Here is an 18,800-nt window from a genome sequence, read left to right as displayed (position 1 = left end):
TAGGAGTTTATAATTTATAATTATAATATAAATATAATTTCTCCTCAGCTACTTTAAAATCCTTTGTAAAACAAGGCTTAACAAAGGAACTATAATGTTACCTGTATTGAAAACAATACATCAGTTATTGACACTTCCGTTAAATGGAACATCTTATTACTGAAAGAAGCACTGTATATTAAAAAACATAGGCCTCTTCTTAATAACGGACTGAAAGCCTCTAGGGAACTTTTCTTATTTTCTTATTTTTATTGCGTCACTAATTGACCATTTTATCACTTTTACTGTCTTTTTAAGCGAACCTTGTTAACAGATTTTTAATTGCCTAAAAGATGTATACTTGTTGTACAAAATATAACTTTTATAAAAACATTTTCATCTCGTTGCTCTGAATATCGAGTACAAATAAATTTATTCCGACAAAGCTTTTTACTATATTGGTTAAAATTGTCAGCTGGTTATGGCTTTTAGCTCTTAAATCACCAATGTTAGGATTTTGGCAAGAAACGTAGATTTTGAACCAACTTGGCTAGCTAGCTAGCTAAACTTAGCTTTATTTATTCCTATTTTTTTGAAGTTTTTATTCGGTTTGGTATACTCTTATTCGTTTGTACTTGGTGTTGTGGCTATCTAGATACCTCTTTAGATACTGACTAAAAAGTGAAAGTAGCCAAATACAGTTTAGCTACCAAAAAAATTCCTAACACTAATTATGCTTAATACAGTCAGGTGGTTGCAGCTGTTGTTACTGTTATGAAAATTTATTTTGCAAAATAAAATTGTTGAGTAATTTTTTAAACTGGACCAGGTAAAGCCAGCTGTTTTCTTTTAAAACCTAAGCGATAAAGATTTCTGAAAAATGGTAATGGTATTTCTGAAAAATGGTAACCCTATGCTCATGCATGACACGGTTTACCTGTTAAGAGCGCTTTTTTATTTAAACCGTTGCGATAATTATATTTTGGAAATTGGTTTTATACAGCTATTAACTAATGTGTGACACGGGTTACCTGTAATAAATGTTCAACCTGCTGTTATCAGTGGACTGTTTTGTGTGCTTTTTTATTTAAATTGAAGTTGTGGTAAGTTTTTTAGGAAAACGCTATTGCGCATATTACTTATGTGTGACACGGTTTAGCTGTACTAAGTACCCAGTCCATTGTCATAATTAATTTGTTAACGGTTGCTAAAACTTATTCCGCAAAATAAAATAATATTGCCCGATTGTTTTTGCTATGACGGAGTAACAACGGTTTGTAATTTTTATTTCAGATTTTGTTGCGGGAAAGGTATAAACACAAATATCAAATACTATACATTTTTTCCACTTTGCTGCGACGGGTAAATATAATGGACGGACGACCCCGTGGGTTAACGACTAGTCTCTATAATAATACCCGTATTCTGTTCGTTTGTCCGCAAGAAAAGTGTCGTGCAACGCGTACACGATGATCGTGTAACATACATTATATGATGAAAATTTTTTGAGACAACTGCAATTATTACAGCAGCCGCGCAAGTACTCGTCGCAAATGTTAAAGAAAAAGAATGGGAAATTAAAATTCGATGCACAACATATAATCGTGTAACACCATTGCATATGATGAGACAAGCAGGAGGTTTATATGATCATATATCATATGTCATATAAAATTTGATCGTGTATAAGCGGCTTCTAAAAGTTTAAACATCAAAAATATATATTATTCTTTAATTTTTATCGGAAGAAAGACCACCTGTGCTTTCACTTTGCCAGGATGTGGTTATTAAGTTAAACAGGCAGGAATCAAATTTTATTGTTTTTTGACGGGCGAACGGGGTCGTCCGCCTTTAAATTACACGCTATGTCGTGAGCCCGCTGCACGACGTGTTTTTCGCAGACAGACAGATAGAATACAGCTATTATTATAGAGATACAATGACATCGCAAGAAACGGAATAGGTACGCGTTCTTAAATTATTTCTTTAAGAAACATATAATAATTTGGTTGAAGAAACAAGAAGTAAATATTTCAAATTGGATGCAGATAATATTATATATTATTTATTTATATTTGAGATGTGCTATAATTATATATTTTGTACTTAACACAATAATAACAGTGTGTATTAATTAATATAATATAGCCCATTTACGATAAGATACATTCATATTAAATGCTTTAGCATACGGAAAGTTTCTCACTCCAAAGTCAAACAAACGATTCGTCCAGTATTTAAGTGTTATTTTATTAATTAATAAATATTTCATAACTTTAGTTTTTGTATTTAAGCAGTACAATGGCATTTTAACGAAACTGTTTCAGCTTGGATTTTTGAGAAAAAATAATTTTGTTTTGCTTTTTATTTATTTATAATGAAGAGAGTGTTATGGTTATTGTTTCTGTGTCGGGTTCTCTCTTGAATAACTTGGCAATATATTTCTTGCAATCATGGGAAATCACCATGTAGATAAATGGATCCAATATGGAGTTCACAAAAGCCAAACTAAAAAACACATACTCCACGTCCAGTGCGTATTTCCAGCCATCCAGCGCACCGCTGGCTTTTATTAGTGCAAATGTAGATAAGGGTATCCAGCAAGCCATAAAGGCACAGACAGACAAAGCAGCAATTCGCAAAACTTTCCTTTCGTTATCTGACATTTTGTTTTTTTTCTGTTTTGATTTCTTCTCCTTTACCCAATTAGATGTTGATGGTTCCGATAGATTTGTCCAGGTTATGTCTGTTTTGGCAACTTTTCTTTTCTGCTCTCTTATTGATGCATATATGCTCCAATAGCAGTAACAAAAACCAAGAGATACCACGTACGTTGACAGGGGAAACAAAATGGTTTCAAATTTGTTATGTTCCTTTACTGTTAGAGTAAACTTCATGGCACAATAGTAACCAGTGACAAAAACTAGAGCGACAAGCCAGATGCAGTAACAAATGTTAATGGCAATTCTCCTTGTGATCTTTCTATAAAGCAATGGCTTTCTCGCTGCAAGCATTCTTACAACTGTAAAAGTCATAAGATTTAAAACTGAGAGCAGCAATGACAACCTCAACATGAAGTTTTTAGTCACATGAAGGGATTCCAAAAGAACTTTATTTCCTTTGTAGTTTGTTTTTAAAAGAAATGCAAACACTTTAACCATGATGATCATAAAACCCACCATTATATCAGAGATGGATAAATTTAGAATAAACACCAAAGAAGGAGACAAGAGCCTCTGCATATTAGTCTTGAACATCACTACAATCTCAAGTATGTTTAATATTATTATCAATGCTGCATTTACTGGACTGATGTAGGTAAAAATAATAGCATTAAGCTTCATGTTGAAGCTGTGCAACTTTATCTAAAATTGCATTTACTACTTTTCCACTCCTTCTTTAACTATATTAATAACAATAATGTGTGAGAATTTTTTCTTAAATACTCTAATCAAATAACAAAAGATCGAAAATAGAATTTCAATTTAAAATATATAAACCGTTTTTTATTAGCTAATTTTCCTGTGAGAAACAGGTGATTCTTGAAGTCACGTTTTTCTTAGGAATGCATAGAGAAATAAAATGATTTGAGTAAAAAATGTATCTAAAACTAACGCAACGACGGAGTTTAACTTTTGCAGGTGTGTGAAGCCGGTAAACAACGTAAAAAAGGCGTTGACCACAGTTATACAATACCCACATTTTTTAACAATCCACTAAACCATCGTAAAGGTAAGAAATAGGTAAGGTTAGTGTGCAAAAATCGGAACTGTTTAAATTTTGAACTAATTGATCTAAGAGAAACCGTTTACGAAGATTTACCGCACTTTAATAAATATGTAAAATGTGGAAAATCTTTTGGAGTTTTATTCTAACTTTTCGTTCTTCCCTTTCGACTTTTATTTCCGATTAACCAGATCTTTTTAGATCTTAATTGATAAATCCGTAACTGCACGTGTCTTACATATAAGCATTCAAATAATCGATTGTGGTGTTATATTAGAATTTGGTTGTTCTTTTGCAGTATAATATGTCCGAGACTACAGATTAATTAACGCACTGATGTGAACATCAATTGTTGTGTATATAAAAAACAAACAACTTTAATCCGAACACATCTAGGAGTTATCTATCATAAAGAGCATTTGAAGAATTTTAAGATGCTTTTGCTTTCTCCTTTAAACATTTATTTTTATTTACTTTCCCAACATTTTAAACATAAATTGTTTATATGATTTACTTGTGAGGGATAAGCTGAGTTAAAACTTGGTTTTTTTATACAGATTAGGAATTAAATAGTGCAAAAATAATTCAACAAATTCTAATAATGGTTGTATTCGCATTATATTACACTAGTCCACAAGGCCCGCGGAGAAATCTACTTAGGCAGAAGGACAATAGAAAAAATGTTGTTTGAGACTTTTTGCTGACTTCAGCAGTGCATATACAAAAAAATAAATTGAGAAACTTGTTTCCATGTTGCATCCATTGTGTAGAGGTTAAAGCGCTGATCGAGAAAATGTATACGATAATGTGCTTTTGATGAGCGGTTAATGAGACATACGGTTTTAGAAATTGTGCTGACGTCCGCAACGTCTCCACAAAGTACAAATTTTTTCAGAAATTTGTATAGCTGTTGCCTTTATTGTATAGATCTTTAAACGCTGATTAAGAAAATGTATAGGATTATGTACTTTTGACAAACAATTGCAGAGATATTGGGGGTTTGAAGGTTTTTTAATGACGTCATCAACCCGTCCATTCCAAAACGTATTCGGGGACACAGGTTTGGGAAACTTACGCACAGGTGGTCCTTAGTTACCCATGCAGTGTAAAATCATTGACGTCATCACCTCGTTTCCAAGTTACTTGGCTTTAAATTTTAGGTGCACTGTAATGGCTTCATTAATTTAATATATAGGACTAGCCGAATTCCCGTGGAAGAATCCACTGTATTTCTCATGTAATTCATAGAACAGATATACCATCAAAAAGCAAACAATACAACAGTGCGAATCTTACAATCTGTATCTGTATGACAATGCGAAAATTATTCGGAAAGAATTTTACCATCGCATTTTAAAATACATCTCACTGCGTGTAAGGGATACTAAACAAAAACATGCAGCATGGTAATTTGAATTTTTAAAACTTGCAATCCAACCTCAGCCCTTTGTCTATTTTTTGTAACGGGACGGAAAAAAGAGAGAAAAAGCATGTGTTTTACGGCTTTCTAAATCCATGGAACCAGGAATAACAACTTAGGACGTTCTAGTGTATTGAGAGTGGAAGAACTAGACCAATGGTAACCTGCGCAGGCACGCGAAACCACACGATTACGTGTAAGGCATTTAATAGGCGTCAAAAGACCGTATTATAGCCTTTTCATGGCGTGTGCATGTGGTTTACGGCGTTGTAAAGCCATGAAAATTTATACTTGCTTTGCGTTGCTAGGTACACCAGGGAAAAAAGTATATCAGACATTTAAAAAATCCAACATATTTTGCCAAGTTATACAAAAAAAGTTATTACAAAATTTTCACACTGTACAGTTTGTAACACGTCATACCAAAATCAGATATTCTGTCTATTGCATACAGCAACCCTTTCAAAGTTTTACACAAAATATAAGAAATTAACAGTTATCTGAATTCCCGTGGAAGAATCCATGGAATCTCTCATTAAACTAATGTAAGAGATAAAAAACAAAAACATACAACACAGTAATTTGAATTATCAAAACTCACGTTACAACCTTGACCCCGGCTCTTTGTCTCTTTTGGATGGCAAAAAGAGAAAAAAAGCCTGTGATTGAGGTTGCTCACAATCTGCATTATTCTATGTTTATAACGGCCGAAACAAAACGTCTTAAGATATAAGCACGTGCAACAAAAAAAAATATATTTTAATGTAAAAATGGAAAATGTCCAAGAAATCAAAGATGTCTAACAACTGTTATGCAAAAAGCGGAATACGTTAAACTATATACTTGCTTTGCCATTCTAGAAGTACATCAGGGAAAAAACGTATACCAAACATTACAAAAAAATCCAACATTTTTCGTCAAGTCATACAAAATCAGCTATTCAGTCTATTGCATACGGCAAACCTTCCAAAATTATACTTACAATATAAAAAAATAATAGTTAAAAATTTCAATCCATATTTCAATCCAAAATATTAAAAGAACAGACCCAAACCTATAATAAAAAAATCACGCATAAAATCAAAGAAGATAACAATGCAGCGTTTTTGAATTTAAGAATCGAATATATTTCAAACGATCGTGACGTAACAGATGTAAACATTGATTTAATTTTTGGATTTAGGTTTAGGTTTTGTATAACTACATCAACACTGAGTCACACAATCTGTAGTGTTAAAAACAGTAACAACGGAAAAATTACATTTACAGTTGATGTAAATTCTTCTCTAGGATATACACGCTATTTTTATAAGAATAGTGTGTTTCAGTTTCAGCCTCAATGTTCTTAACTTTTTTGACAAATGCTATCCTCATTATTCTCAATATGTTCTTAGCATAACTATGGCCTGAAAATATACAATGCCTTCAAAAATAAAGCCTGCTATAAGTTACTATAGCTAGCTAATGGCAATTTCTACTACATGGAACGGTCAATTGGTGGGACACAAAAAGTGCAGTTCGTTTGATAATGTCCTAAAAATATATAATGCCTTAATAAAATAAAACTTGCTATAAGTTGATAGCTATCGGCAAATTTTTTTTATATTTAGAACAAACAAGTTGGACATAATCTTCAGATTTTCTTATTGACCCTGAGTATATTCTTACAAAAAAGAAAATGCTCAAGACAAAACATATTTAACTTCATACTTAAGGGAAAGTTTAGCTCCATAAGTGTAAACGGATTAAAAATCTTTATTCGCCTAGATTAATTTCTCCACCAGATAATCTAAACAACACACCTTTTCTTTCGCTTTTTCAGTAGGCCGCTAGCTAGTGTTCTCTGGATAAAAGTTCAATAAGTTTTTTATTTCGATTACTAAACTTCGCTTCATCCCAAAGAATACAAATTTAAAATGTATAGCTAGCTACAATTGTCTGATACATTTCCACTTTTTGACGTTTTATCATCGTACGTTTTTCTTTTTTATAACAAATATTTCTGACAACAACATAAACCTTTTTTATTCTCGCTCGAAAACAACAGCCGCTCTACAACAATAGTTTTGTTTTTTGCATTTTAGATTCGAATTATCGTTCGAATTCGATAGTTGTTTTTTCGAAAAGAAAGCAACCTCGGTCCCAGAACACAAAAATGATAGAAGAAACAAAAAAGATTTAATCTAACCTCATGATGAGTAAACATTGTTTGAAATAACTTTTTTCAGGATTACTTTGAAAAAGAGACAACTTTCTTTTTTCAGTTGATAAACTTTGTTTCCGTGAGAAACAACGCGCACATTTAATTTAATAATAATAATAATTTAATAATAATTTAATTTTACCCCGGTAAACCGGGGGTAAAATTAAATTATTCTATCTATAACGACCAACCGGGCTTTTAAAACAAAAAAAAAACAAATAAAAACATTTAAAATTAAAATAAAAATAATTTTTAATAAAATAAAGAAAAAGAGTTTTATTTTTCAAAGTAATAAGAAAAGTGAATTAAATATTTAAATAGTAACCCCTGATTTCCGGTTTTTTTAACTTGGTAAATTTTAGCGTAACGCCACGTCGTAAGAAAGTGACCTGTACTTTGCGTGTAGTGGACTCACATGGTTATTCACACAAGCGTATTATCTCTATAATAATACGCCAGTTCCGTGTCTCTGTGACAGGCAAAGTGGATGTCTTCATTTTCCTTTGATATTGCCGAAAAATGCATGTCTAATATGGTAAATATTCAGACATTACGGCGCGACGTCAATAACACCACTTTAACGTCAATATCCAATATTAAATTAATGAAGCCATTACAGTGCACCTAAAACTTTGAGGCTAAATAACTTGAAAACGAGTGGGAGACGTCAATGATTTTTCACCGCGTGGGTAACTAGGGACCACCTTGGACCAATTTGGGTAAGTTTCCCAAACCTGGGTCACCGAATCCGGTTTGGAATGGACGGGTTGATGACGTCATCAAAAAATCTTTAAACCCTAATATCTCTGCAACCGTTTGTCAAAGATATATGATCCTATACATTTTCTTGATCATCGTTTCAAGGTCTATACGATGAAGGTAACAGGGATATAAATTTCTGAAAATTTTTTTTTTTGCGTTTTAACGGTCCATTGGTGACGTCAGCAAAATTTTAAAACCCTTTTATGTCTTTTGTTGTTCGTAGAAAAGTTATGATCCTATATTATTTTGATCAGCGTTTCAACCTCTACACGTTACAGGCAACGAATAAACTAAATTTCGCCAATTTTTTTTTTTGGATTTGCAATGCTGACGACAGCAAACCAACATTTTCAATGTCTTATTGCCTAAGTTTCTGCACGGGTCTTTATCGACTAGTCTCTATAATAATACGCTAATTCCGTGTGTCTGTCTGTCACTTTTGCAAAGGGGATTACATTCTTCAAAATTTTCTTTAACAAATTCTATAAAACATCGCCTATAAAATTGTTCTGTAATTTACCAAACTTTACCGATAAAATAGAATTGACGTCAAAGGAAAGTTAATTAAGATTAGTGAAGCCATTACAATGCACTTAAAACTTTGAGGCCAAATAACTTGGAAACGAGGTGGTGACGTCAATGTTTTTTCACCGCGTGGGTAACTAGGGACAACCTGGGACCAATTTGGGTAAGTTTTTCAAACCTGGGTCCCCAAATCCGTTTCGGAATGGACGGTTTGATGACGTCATCAAAAAACCTTTAAACCTTGATATCTCTGCAACCGTTTGTCAAAGATACATGATCATATACATTTTCTTGATCAGCATTTCAAGATCTATACGATGAAGGCAACAGGTATACATATTTCTGAAAAATTTTTGGGGGGTTTTCACAGGTCTCTGCTGATGTCTGCAAAATCTAAATGATGGTTGTTTTTCTCTGTTATCTTGCCTAAGTGGTTTTTTCCACGGGCCTTATCGACTAGTTATATAGATATTGACGTTAAAGTAGTGTTAGTGACGTCGCACCGTAACGTCAGAAAATTTAACGTATTAGACATAACTTTTTCGGCAACATCAAAGGAAAGTGAACACATCAACTTTGCCTGTCACAGGCAGACACACTCTCCGTATTATCATAGAGATTATAGTCTATAAAAGAAAGCTAATCGCTACAAGAGCATCTAAGATTGCTCATTGGCCTCAGCACTTAATGACTGAGTTGCTAAGATTGAAAAAGTTTTTAACTATAACATTGAGATCAAATTTTTTTTAACATCTGCACTGAAATAAAAAAAACCAACTAAGCAACTTTTAGTATAACCATTATTTCATGCCAGCAACAATTTAATTTCCAAGATACGGTTTTAAAACAATACTTACTTTTGACTCTTACAACGTCTAGCTAACTTAATCATTTTTACCATAGAGCAGCTCAGTTTTTTCAATTTGAACTAAATAAATCTAAATAATTATTTGGTCTCGGTAAGTTTGATAAATTGACATTGACATGAATTTAGCATACTTGGAAGAACATGGGTAACTTTTGGTTGTTTAGAGTTGTTCAAGACATTTTAATTAGCTCCAGTGATAGGTTAAATATCCACTTGCTTTTAAAAAAATGTGCATAATAATTTTGAGAAAAATAAATAACCGTGTGTGGTTATTTGGATTTTGAATAAATATTTAATTTGTTAGTAAAAGGAAATAGTGCACGAACGTGAGACATTCATGGTCAAAACATATAAATTTATTCAACTTTAGCCTTCAAACACAGCAAGAGCACTGGCACGAGAGCACGGCAATTTAAAAAAATCTTTAAAGTTGAAAAAAACATCCAGCTGCTTGAGATTAATGTGAGAAGAATTCAATACTTTATTGACGCTTACACATCTAACACAATCTATCGTTCTATGATCATACCACTGTTGACTTACTGCACCCTCATGACTTCATGTATGAATAACACATAAACTCTTAGAATTCAGACTCTGGAATCGAGACAACTTCACATTATTTCAAATGGTGTTCGAGCAAATGTTCCCAGTGTAGTAAATGTAATGCGAAAATGATATTGCACTCATGTTTTTAAATGTCTTTAAATGGCGGTCTTTGTGAAAATGTTATGGTTACTTTTAAGAAATACTATATTTTGTTTTAACTATATTGTGAAAATATTTTTAAGTAACTTTAAAATATTTTTTTTCAGATTTTACTATGCAGGACTTCTTTGACAACAGTACCAACATATTTGTTTTTAACTGACTGATTATCCTGTAAAAATATTCGATAAAAATAATAAGAATAAAATTATTGTAGCTGTACGATTTAAAGAATTCAGCCTCCTGTCTAAATTTTGGAAAATTGAATTGCTGGCCTGATACATTTCATCTTATGATATTGTGTTTAGCAATTAAATTTGTTCACTGTTGCAATTTCTTGTAGCTAAGTCTTTAGTCTCGACTTTCGTTAAGGTGGTTTACCATCAAATAATGTCTAATTTTCAAGAATTGTCTTTTACCTGTTTTCTGACAGCAAATTCATCTTAGAATACCGTGGCAAGTAGTGCTTATGAAAAATTTCGGTTTTTATTGCGCAATCTGGTACCAACCAATCGCAAATATAAGTGCATAGCAACGCCCATGGCAACCATTTTCTCATTTTTAGACAGCTTTCCTGCCCCTCTTTCGATGTTTAATGCTTTGCAATAGCCGGATGATACTTTAAGGCCTCCTAGGACAATATATGGCAGTTTTGAATATTAAATGTGTCGTTCCACATGCAGTCAGAAAGCTGTGTTAACGAAGCACCATCCAAAGTGAAATCGTTAGAGTTTACTCATCGTCAATTAGACTTAGGTATTTGGTGCTTTTAAGGTCAAAATAGTGCTGCCGTACATCCTTTGTCAATCCAAAATTCAAGAATGTCCATAAAATAACCTTTAAACAAGTTTTTTGCCGTTTAAATTCGGAATCCGCGGAAAGCAAGAATTCTCAAGATCTAAACACACATGCTTTACAATTTTTTTGTGGATGCGAGCATTAGTATTACCTAGTGCTTAACTGAAATTGATTTTCAAGTCGAAGTTTTGTCTTTCAATTACCTGGTCCAGTTTCGCCATGTTTTTGCCTTTTTTTCGTCCAAGAAATACTGCGTCAGTTGCCTGGGAGACGAGTCAGCCTTACGAAAATGCGTTTCACTCAATCCCTACAAGTGACCCTTGAGAAACATACGCGGCCAAAATGGCGCGGTAAAAAACGCATGTTATTCAATTATTTGGTTTAGCGTTGAGCAGAAAAATGTCATATTTTGCTCTTATTTTACCTAGCAACGGGTAACCATGGCAACCAATCAACTAAATTTTGGACTTAATTTTGTCGTACTGTTGCGCACTATGATATCCTCATCAAGTAACTTTAGAAAAGACAATCCTCTGCGATATAGGTTATTTGTTGGTAAGCCACTTTAAATCAAATCAATATTTGTAGGACCAAAAGATGCAGAATTTTAATCTCGCCAGCATGTTTACTATTTTTTGTTCACTGTGACAAATTTTTCTGCAAAACGACAAATATCATTCTGGGACCAAGAACTGAAAATATCAAAATATTTTAAATACAGATGACAGTTACTACATCGTCAAAATAGCAGCATTATTAATTTTACGGAAATGGTTAACTGCAGAATAAAGTTTGGCCAACATAGCAAGTTCTGTGTGCACAACCTTGAAGAAGAGACTTTCTTATGCAGATCAATGCGCCTAAGCACACATTCCATCAATGATACATTTGAAATATTCTTTGGCAAAAAAAGGTGTATAGTTCAGGCGTCCAGCATTTTAAAATTCCAATTGAAGGTACCGTTCCAAAATTTATTTACAGCACTACAAATAGTATTATGTAGACGTTAAATATTTTATTAAGTAGTTGGTATAAAAGCGACGAAGGTACAATTTATGCGCATAACAACAAGCAAAGGAAAAAGAAAAAGACGGACAGGAAAGCTAAATACATTACTGTACACAAGCAAAAGGGGACCGGTTACCTCCTAACAATTTCTCTTTACGTCATATTGCTTAAGTGATTCCTTTTGCTTAGAGAGTTTTCTGGCGTGGTCAATTAAAGAACTAAAATGGGAAATTGCGAATTCCACGATTAATAATTACCTTGTGCTCTAAACTAGACAATCTAAGATTTTAATTTCAATAAGAAATCGTAAAATTCCAATAAACTTGTTTGGTACAAGAAGAAGAAGCGTAAGGAAAACAACACTTTACATAATTTTTTTTACCAAACAATTATAGCGGCATCTAACGTATAGTATAATATAAAATATAGTACAAAATAGCCCTTTAATTGTCACTTATTTCTATAAAGATTTATATACATAAGTTCCAACTTCACCTTAGACGGTTAAACATTGACCAATTAAATCCTCGCAGAATTAGGGGCGAGGTAGCATTTATTTATTTTTTAGATATTTGATTTTTGAATACATCGACGCAGTCGGAACGTAATTTTAGATTCAATTCAAGAGAATTACCATTGTAGGATACTCTGTCCTGGTTGGATTTAGCGCTTCAGTAAAACCGTTTGATATTTAATCTCCTGCACTGGCTATTGGTGTGTCGTTCTCCTGCGAGGCCTTTTTCTTTTAGAACTTCAGCTAAAAGTCACTCTATCAAAGTAAATTTACCCCATTTTTATGCTTTTTCATTTAAAGTAAGACTAAAAGTATTAACCATTCAAATTTGGGCGAGTCATGCGCTTAAGATAATGTTATTCTTATTGTCTCTGCTTCTGATTTCCTGTCAAATAATTTGCAAATATATTTTTTACAATGATGGGAAATCACCATGTAGATAAATGGCTCCAATATGGAGTTCACAAAAGCCAAAGTAAAAAACACATACTCTGCTTCTAGTGTGTGTTTCCAGCCATCCAGCACACCGCTGGCTTTTATTAGTGCAAATGTAGATAAGGGTAGCCAGCAAGCCATGAAGGCACAGGCAGACAACACAGCAAAGGGCAAAACTTTTCTTTGGTCGTCCGACATTTTGAGATGCTTCTGTTTGTTGTATTTAGGTGGTAAAACATTTGAAATGTTTTCCATGTTATGTCCGATTTGTTGCCTATTTTTCTTTGCGTTCTTAATAATGAATAGATACTCCAATAGCAGTAACAAAAAGCGAAAGAGACAAAATAAGTTGTAAGGGGATACAGAATTGTTTCAAATTTCCTCTTTTCTTTCTCGGTGAGAGTTAATTTCATGACGCAATAGTAGCCAGTGACGAAAACCAGAGCGACAAGTCAGATGCAGTAACAAATGGTAATGGCGGTTCTCCTTGTGATCTTTCTATTAAGCAATGGCTTTCTGTCTGCTAACATTCTCACAACTGTAAAAGTCATAAACATTAAAACAGAGATCAGCAACGATAACCTCAACATGAAGTTTTTAGTCACATGAAAAGCTTCCAAAAGAACTTTCTTTCCTTTGTAGTTAGTGTTTAAAAGGAATGTGAACACTCTGACCATGATGATCATAATTCCCACCATTTTATAAGAGATGGATAAATTTAGAATAAACACCAAGGAAGAAGACAAGACTCTCTGCATATTAGCTGTAAACATCACTACAATTTTAAGTATGTTGATGTGGTACAGTTTTATGTGTCGACGTTTATTCTTTTTCTTTGTGTGTTCTCTAACTTTTCTGACTTTTTATTGAAAACAAAAAAATGCGTAAAAATTAGTACCTAAAGTATCATAAAAACTTGACTGTTTGCGTAGCATCATTAACTGTAGACTCGTGTATCAGAAAGTTTGCATCGACTTTTTATGGTAAATTTAAAAAACGTCTTATTCAAATCAACACGTACCATTTTTTTATACAATAGTTTTATTGAAAATAGTATAAATAGCATATGTCTGGGATACATATTAGTACTTGCATAAAAGTTTTTACAATTTTGTTTGTCACCAATAGTTTCTCTGGAACAACTGAATCCAATTCATTTTTTAAAACTTTTTTATTTTCAAATTCAAAATTTATAAACTTCAAATAAAAAATAAAATTCAAATATTTTAGAAGAAAAAAAATTGAAAATTGAAAACAAAAATCAATTTTTTTTCTTCGCCATCAAATGTGATGCAATGAAAAAAACAGTTTCTTTTTGACCAACCTAGTGTACTCCTGCACAGAGTTCTTTTATTAGGAGCGTTTCATAAGGAGCTGAGATTGGTGTTTAATATTATTAGGAAGTCCTGAGACTGCCAGGCATATATATTATTTTGTTTGTTTGATATGCTTCAATCATATTTCCTTGGATTTCTTTTGTTCAAAAAGATCTGGAAATAAACGTTTATGCTAATCTTAGAAGAGTTTGAGATCAAGCATTTACAGACTTAATTTGATAGGAGAAAATTAGGAAACGTAACTGCACCAATCAGAAGCATAATTAATGTTCATTCTTCTTAATTTGTTGACATTCATCGAGAGTCTATTATATAACACATTAAAAGGCGTTTATTATTGGTATAAAATTGCAAATTTCCAATTAACATTCGGGTGTAATAACGTTTGACCTAGAAGGACAGGCTTGATATGAATCCGAATACAATAACCTAAAACGCCTGGGGAGGAACACTGCTTCGACGTTTAGCCAATGCGTAACGTGCGTAGAGAAACTTAAAATTAAAAAGCAAATTTGAATTTGAATTTTCTTTTATTGTTTTTTGATCTTTCTTGAGTTTTAAATTTTCAAATTTTCAAACTTTATATTTTTAATTTTCAAATTAATTTGAAAATTAAAAATCACAAATAGTGGCTAATTGTGATTTTTAATTAAAAAATCAAAATTTTATAATGATTTTTGAATTTCAATTTTGATTTTTGATTTTCCATTTTTTCTTTTAAAATATGTAAATTTTATTTTATAAATTTTAAATTTCAAAATAAAAAAGTTTTGATTTTCAATTTTTAATTAAATTGAAAATCAAATGGCAAAGGGTAAACGCATGAAGATGGTGCATAAGGTATAACGTAAAAGAATAAAAAATGTTAGAGGATTTGTAGTTGCAGCAACCAATGTTGTATTTTTTAAGGACAATATATTTCCTTTTACCATAAATACTTGAATAATAAACTCGTTTGCAAAAAAAATTAAAAGGATTTCAACAAGAAAAAGGGAGATAACAAGTTTTTTACTACGTAGATAAACGTAATCATTCAAATCCATTTAAAATTGCATCAACATTCAGCATAGGTTGTTTTTTTAATTCATCCTTTTGAAGAAATTAATTACAATTTACCCTTTTGTATCCATAATCTGGGCCAGGTGATCATAAAGCGTAATACTGGCCATTTTACAAAAGCGTGACATAAAATCCTTTTTAAATTTAATACGAATTTATTTCCTTGTTTTGTTTTGTTTTGTCTGAAGAAAAGAATGATTATCTTTTGTTAATAAAATTTAGAATAATCAGGTTGTTTTATTAAACGTTGTCGTGCAGATTTTTTCCTGGTACATATTACAATAAATTAAAAAATACGATAATAAAAGAGGAAGTATTCTCAGAATTTTTTTTATTGGGGTTATGATGCAATGATAATACATAGATTGAGATTATAACAAAAGTTATTACCTCAATCGTAAAACTTATTTTATTTATTTATGAAGATAAAAGAATTACAGAGGAAAAAGATGGGTTTTTTTTTAACGATTATAATCGTGTAAACGAATAACAAATCTGATAACAAAAAAACGGTTGCATCAACGTACGGCTGGTTTACAGAAAAGACATTGGATTTAATTTCGTTTGAGACATTTACAGCCAAAGTACTTCAAAAAATATTATAAGGCATTGACAAAAACTAGGTCAGACCTAGATATAATTAAAGAGAAAGAGACACAATGCGATAAACCCTATTGTTCAAACGAACAATGCGGAGGAGGCTCGTCACTGGGTTCTACTAATGACCGATTCTTTCAGTGTAGAATGCTGATAATTTTACTTGCAAAATAGTAGGAAAATACCATAATTCCTCTTTTTAGTCCCCAGGGAAGGCGTTTTAAATTCTGAAGGTTTCAAACAGGGGCTTAATAAAAGGGGGGGGGGGGGTAAATAAAAAATAGAATTTTAAACACAATATCTATGTTTCAAATTAATACATAATGTAACTTCATCTGTTTCATCATCATCTTCATCTAACAGAAAAATTTCTACGTCTGCAGCACGTGGACATCATAATTACAAGAAGAAGCTCTTTTTCACGATGATTAAGCCGTTGGAATATATAAACATGATCAACATAATTCGTTGCTAGTTGGGCATATACCAATCGAACTTTCATTTCTAATTTGCAAGTTCTTGTCACAAGAAGAATCGCCAAAGTTTATTGTTTAAATAACCCTTAGGGGTTTACCCTTGTCTTTAAAAAAATTTAGCTGCATAATTTAAAAGGGAATTAGTTTGAGAAAAAGATTAAAGGTCAACCAACCATACTTGTTGTTGTCGTATGTATATAAAAAACAAACGTATTTTTTGTAAGAAATACTCAACGGAATATGAATCCTTCATAGATGCAGGAAGGTAAGGATTTATTCTTCACTTTAGTAATAACCTTTTAATGAAGAGCGATGGCTAGTGAAGGTTTAAGTGTTCCTTTAAATATACTTGGTGTATTATACCACGTTCTTTTACGTAGAAATGGCGATCTTTGAAATCTCGTTCCTTTAAAAACTTAAAAGTTTTTGTAAAAAAAGAAAGTTGTTGCAAGTTGTCATATTTAAATGTTATATAAAACAGTTTAAGCAATTTAATGTCTTATTGCTACTTTGCTTTTAGGAGCTGCTCTAAGCATGTAAAATGATTGGATTGCAATGGACAGGGTAGCTGCTAGCTATACACTCGATGAGGGCTAACCGCATTGAATTTAAATCAATTAGCAAATACATCGTGAGGCCGGTGGACGAGACGTTCTTTTCATGGTGATAGGCGTGTGTTAGCATAAATTCTAGACGGCCCGTAGCGCCCTTCAGTGGAAGGTAAACAGGAAGTGGAGCAACTATTACTAAATGCATGATATAAAAGACTACAACACGGAAATTTTCACAGGCCCTACCTCTTGCGGCAAGACACAGCGTGTACTGAACCTCCTGGAAAATGAGTATAAAACGAAATACCACAATATTGTCATACTGTGCCCTACTCTGAAATGGAATAAACCATGCCTTGAGAGGGCAACGCTATGGCGTGACGAATATGTGTTTCTGATTGATCCTAAGGAACAACTATTTGAATGGATCCAAAAACTGTCCTCGTTGTTGGCAGATAAAAAGAGTATCTTCGTAGTCGACCACGTCATAGCCGATGAAAGCCTCGACAAGCGTCGACAATCACTACTTAAGCTTGCTATCAGTGATAGGCACCGCGAACACAGCTTGTGGCTACTTAAGCAGTCATATACCGCTCTCCCCAAAAATTTGAGGAGGTAAAAGAAGGCCCTGTTTCTGTGCTACCCTAATGAACGGAGCGACATGAAGCTGCTGGACGAGGAGACGAATTTAATCCCAGACTGGGATCAAATTAAAGCCGAGCTTAAAAAAGCAAGCATTCATGCCTATATGTGAGATTGACACTCTAGGACTTGGAAGATTCTCGAATGACCACGTTGAAATCCTCTGGCCCTCGTCTCTATATTTGAAAGATGTCGTCGCAAGTTATGTTCAACGCAGGAGCCATCGAGACCCTGGCCAACAACCAGGATCAATCTATGTTCAAACGTGCCGATTTGGGGAGGTTTTTAGGAATTGATGATATAAAGGTAAAATACAGAGACATGAAAACCTTACCTCGCCGTGATATTATGAGGGGTGCGGCGGTCGCACTCCTCAAAGAAGGTCATAATGGACATAACGCTTTTGTGACATTAGACGATGCATTGGAGATTGTGCGTAGGTCAAAAAAGAATGAAGCTATTGGGGTCATGAAATGGCCAGCCCGGACAGGTGTCCAAGAACTACAGGATATAATTAAAGAGCACCGCCGGGACAGAGATATTGCCGTCACCATACTCGAGGATGATCATGACTCCAGGGATGAACAACTTGTGGAGCTGGGATACGAACTCGAAGTACAGAAGGAAAATGCAAGGCTCAAAGAACGGTACGTACCATATGCTCAGGATCCAGGTAAGGACAACGTCATCATGATACACAGAAAACATAGTGCACAGGATGACGGCGAATACCATCAACTTTAATACTACTGTGCGCGTGTTCAAAGACGTATTATTCATAGGGAGATGGTTCAACATCAACTACCCAAAATCCGAAGAGATTGTTGTCATCGACAATCCAATCCAATGGTAAACACGCCTTTAATAGTTTTTAAGAGGATGGGCATGTAGAACGTTTCAGGAACCATTTTGGACTAATCGATCTTACTCGTGATGACCTGTAAGATCTGGGTGTTGCGGCACTAGAGGACTAGGCAGACGCTAATTTTTACTACTACCCACAAAAGTAGAAACAACCCCGTCCCCAGGGCATCTTGTATCTTTTCTGACCCTGGGACGGCGATACGAACATGGCCCTGGAGGAGGCTGGTCCGATATGAAACCTGATTGGCGAGGATATGTCAAATAATTATTGCGTCATACAAAACATTTTGGCGAGGCGGCGAGTCTATGACCAACAGGAGGAAGCTGT

At 33.5% G+C, this 18,800-nt stretch overlaps 2 protein-coding genes across 2 annotated transcripts; one reads left to right on the top strand and one right to left on the bottom strand.

Moving 5' to 3' along the window:
* Positions 1–2,351: 2,351 nt before the first annotated feature.
* Positions 2,352–3,140, bottom strand: LOC130642164 (melanopsin-like). The gene has a single exon (XM_057449248.1). The coding sequence runs from the start codon at positions 3,138–3,140 to the stop codon at positions 2,352–2,354; it is 789 nt and encodes a 262-aa protein (XP_057305231.1).
* Positions 3,141–16,343: 13,203 nt separating this feature from the next.
* LOC130640803 (uncharacterized) lies at positions 16,344–17,914 on the top strand. The gene is made up of 2 exons (XM_057447362.1): positions 16,344–16,680; positions 16,936–17,914. The coding sequence occupies exon 2, from the start codon at positions 17,166–17,168 to the stop codon at positions 17,583–17,585; it is 420 nt and encodes a 139-aa protein (XP_057303345.1). The 5' UTR covers positions 16,344–16,680; positions 16,936–17,165; the 3' UTR covers positions 17,586–17,914.
* Positions 17,915–18,800: the final 886 nt, after the last annotated feature.

This window comes from Hydractinia symbiolongicarpus, chromosome 4 (assembly GCF_029227915.1).
Source record: "Hydractinia symbiolongicarpus strain clone_291-10 chromosome 4, HSymV2.1, whole genome shotgun sequence".
NCBI classification, from domain to species: Eukaryota; Metazoa; Cnidaria; class Hydrozoa; order Anthoathecata; family Hydractiniidae; genus Hydractinia; species Hydractinia symbiolongicarpus.
Note: the sequence above shows the minus strand (reverse complement) of the source record. Positions and strands in the feature narration are given on the sequence as shown.

What these genes read in the sequence shown, in the direction of transcription:
- LOC130642164 (XM_057449248.1), bottom strand. Translation starts at nt 3,140, where the DNA reads ATGGTTAAAGTGTTTGCATTTCTTTTAAAAACAAACTACAAAGGAAAT.
- LOC130640803 (XM_057447362.1), top strand. Translation starts at nt 17,166, where the DNA reads ATGCATGATATAAAAGACTACAACACGGAAATTTTCACAGGCCCTACC.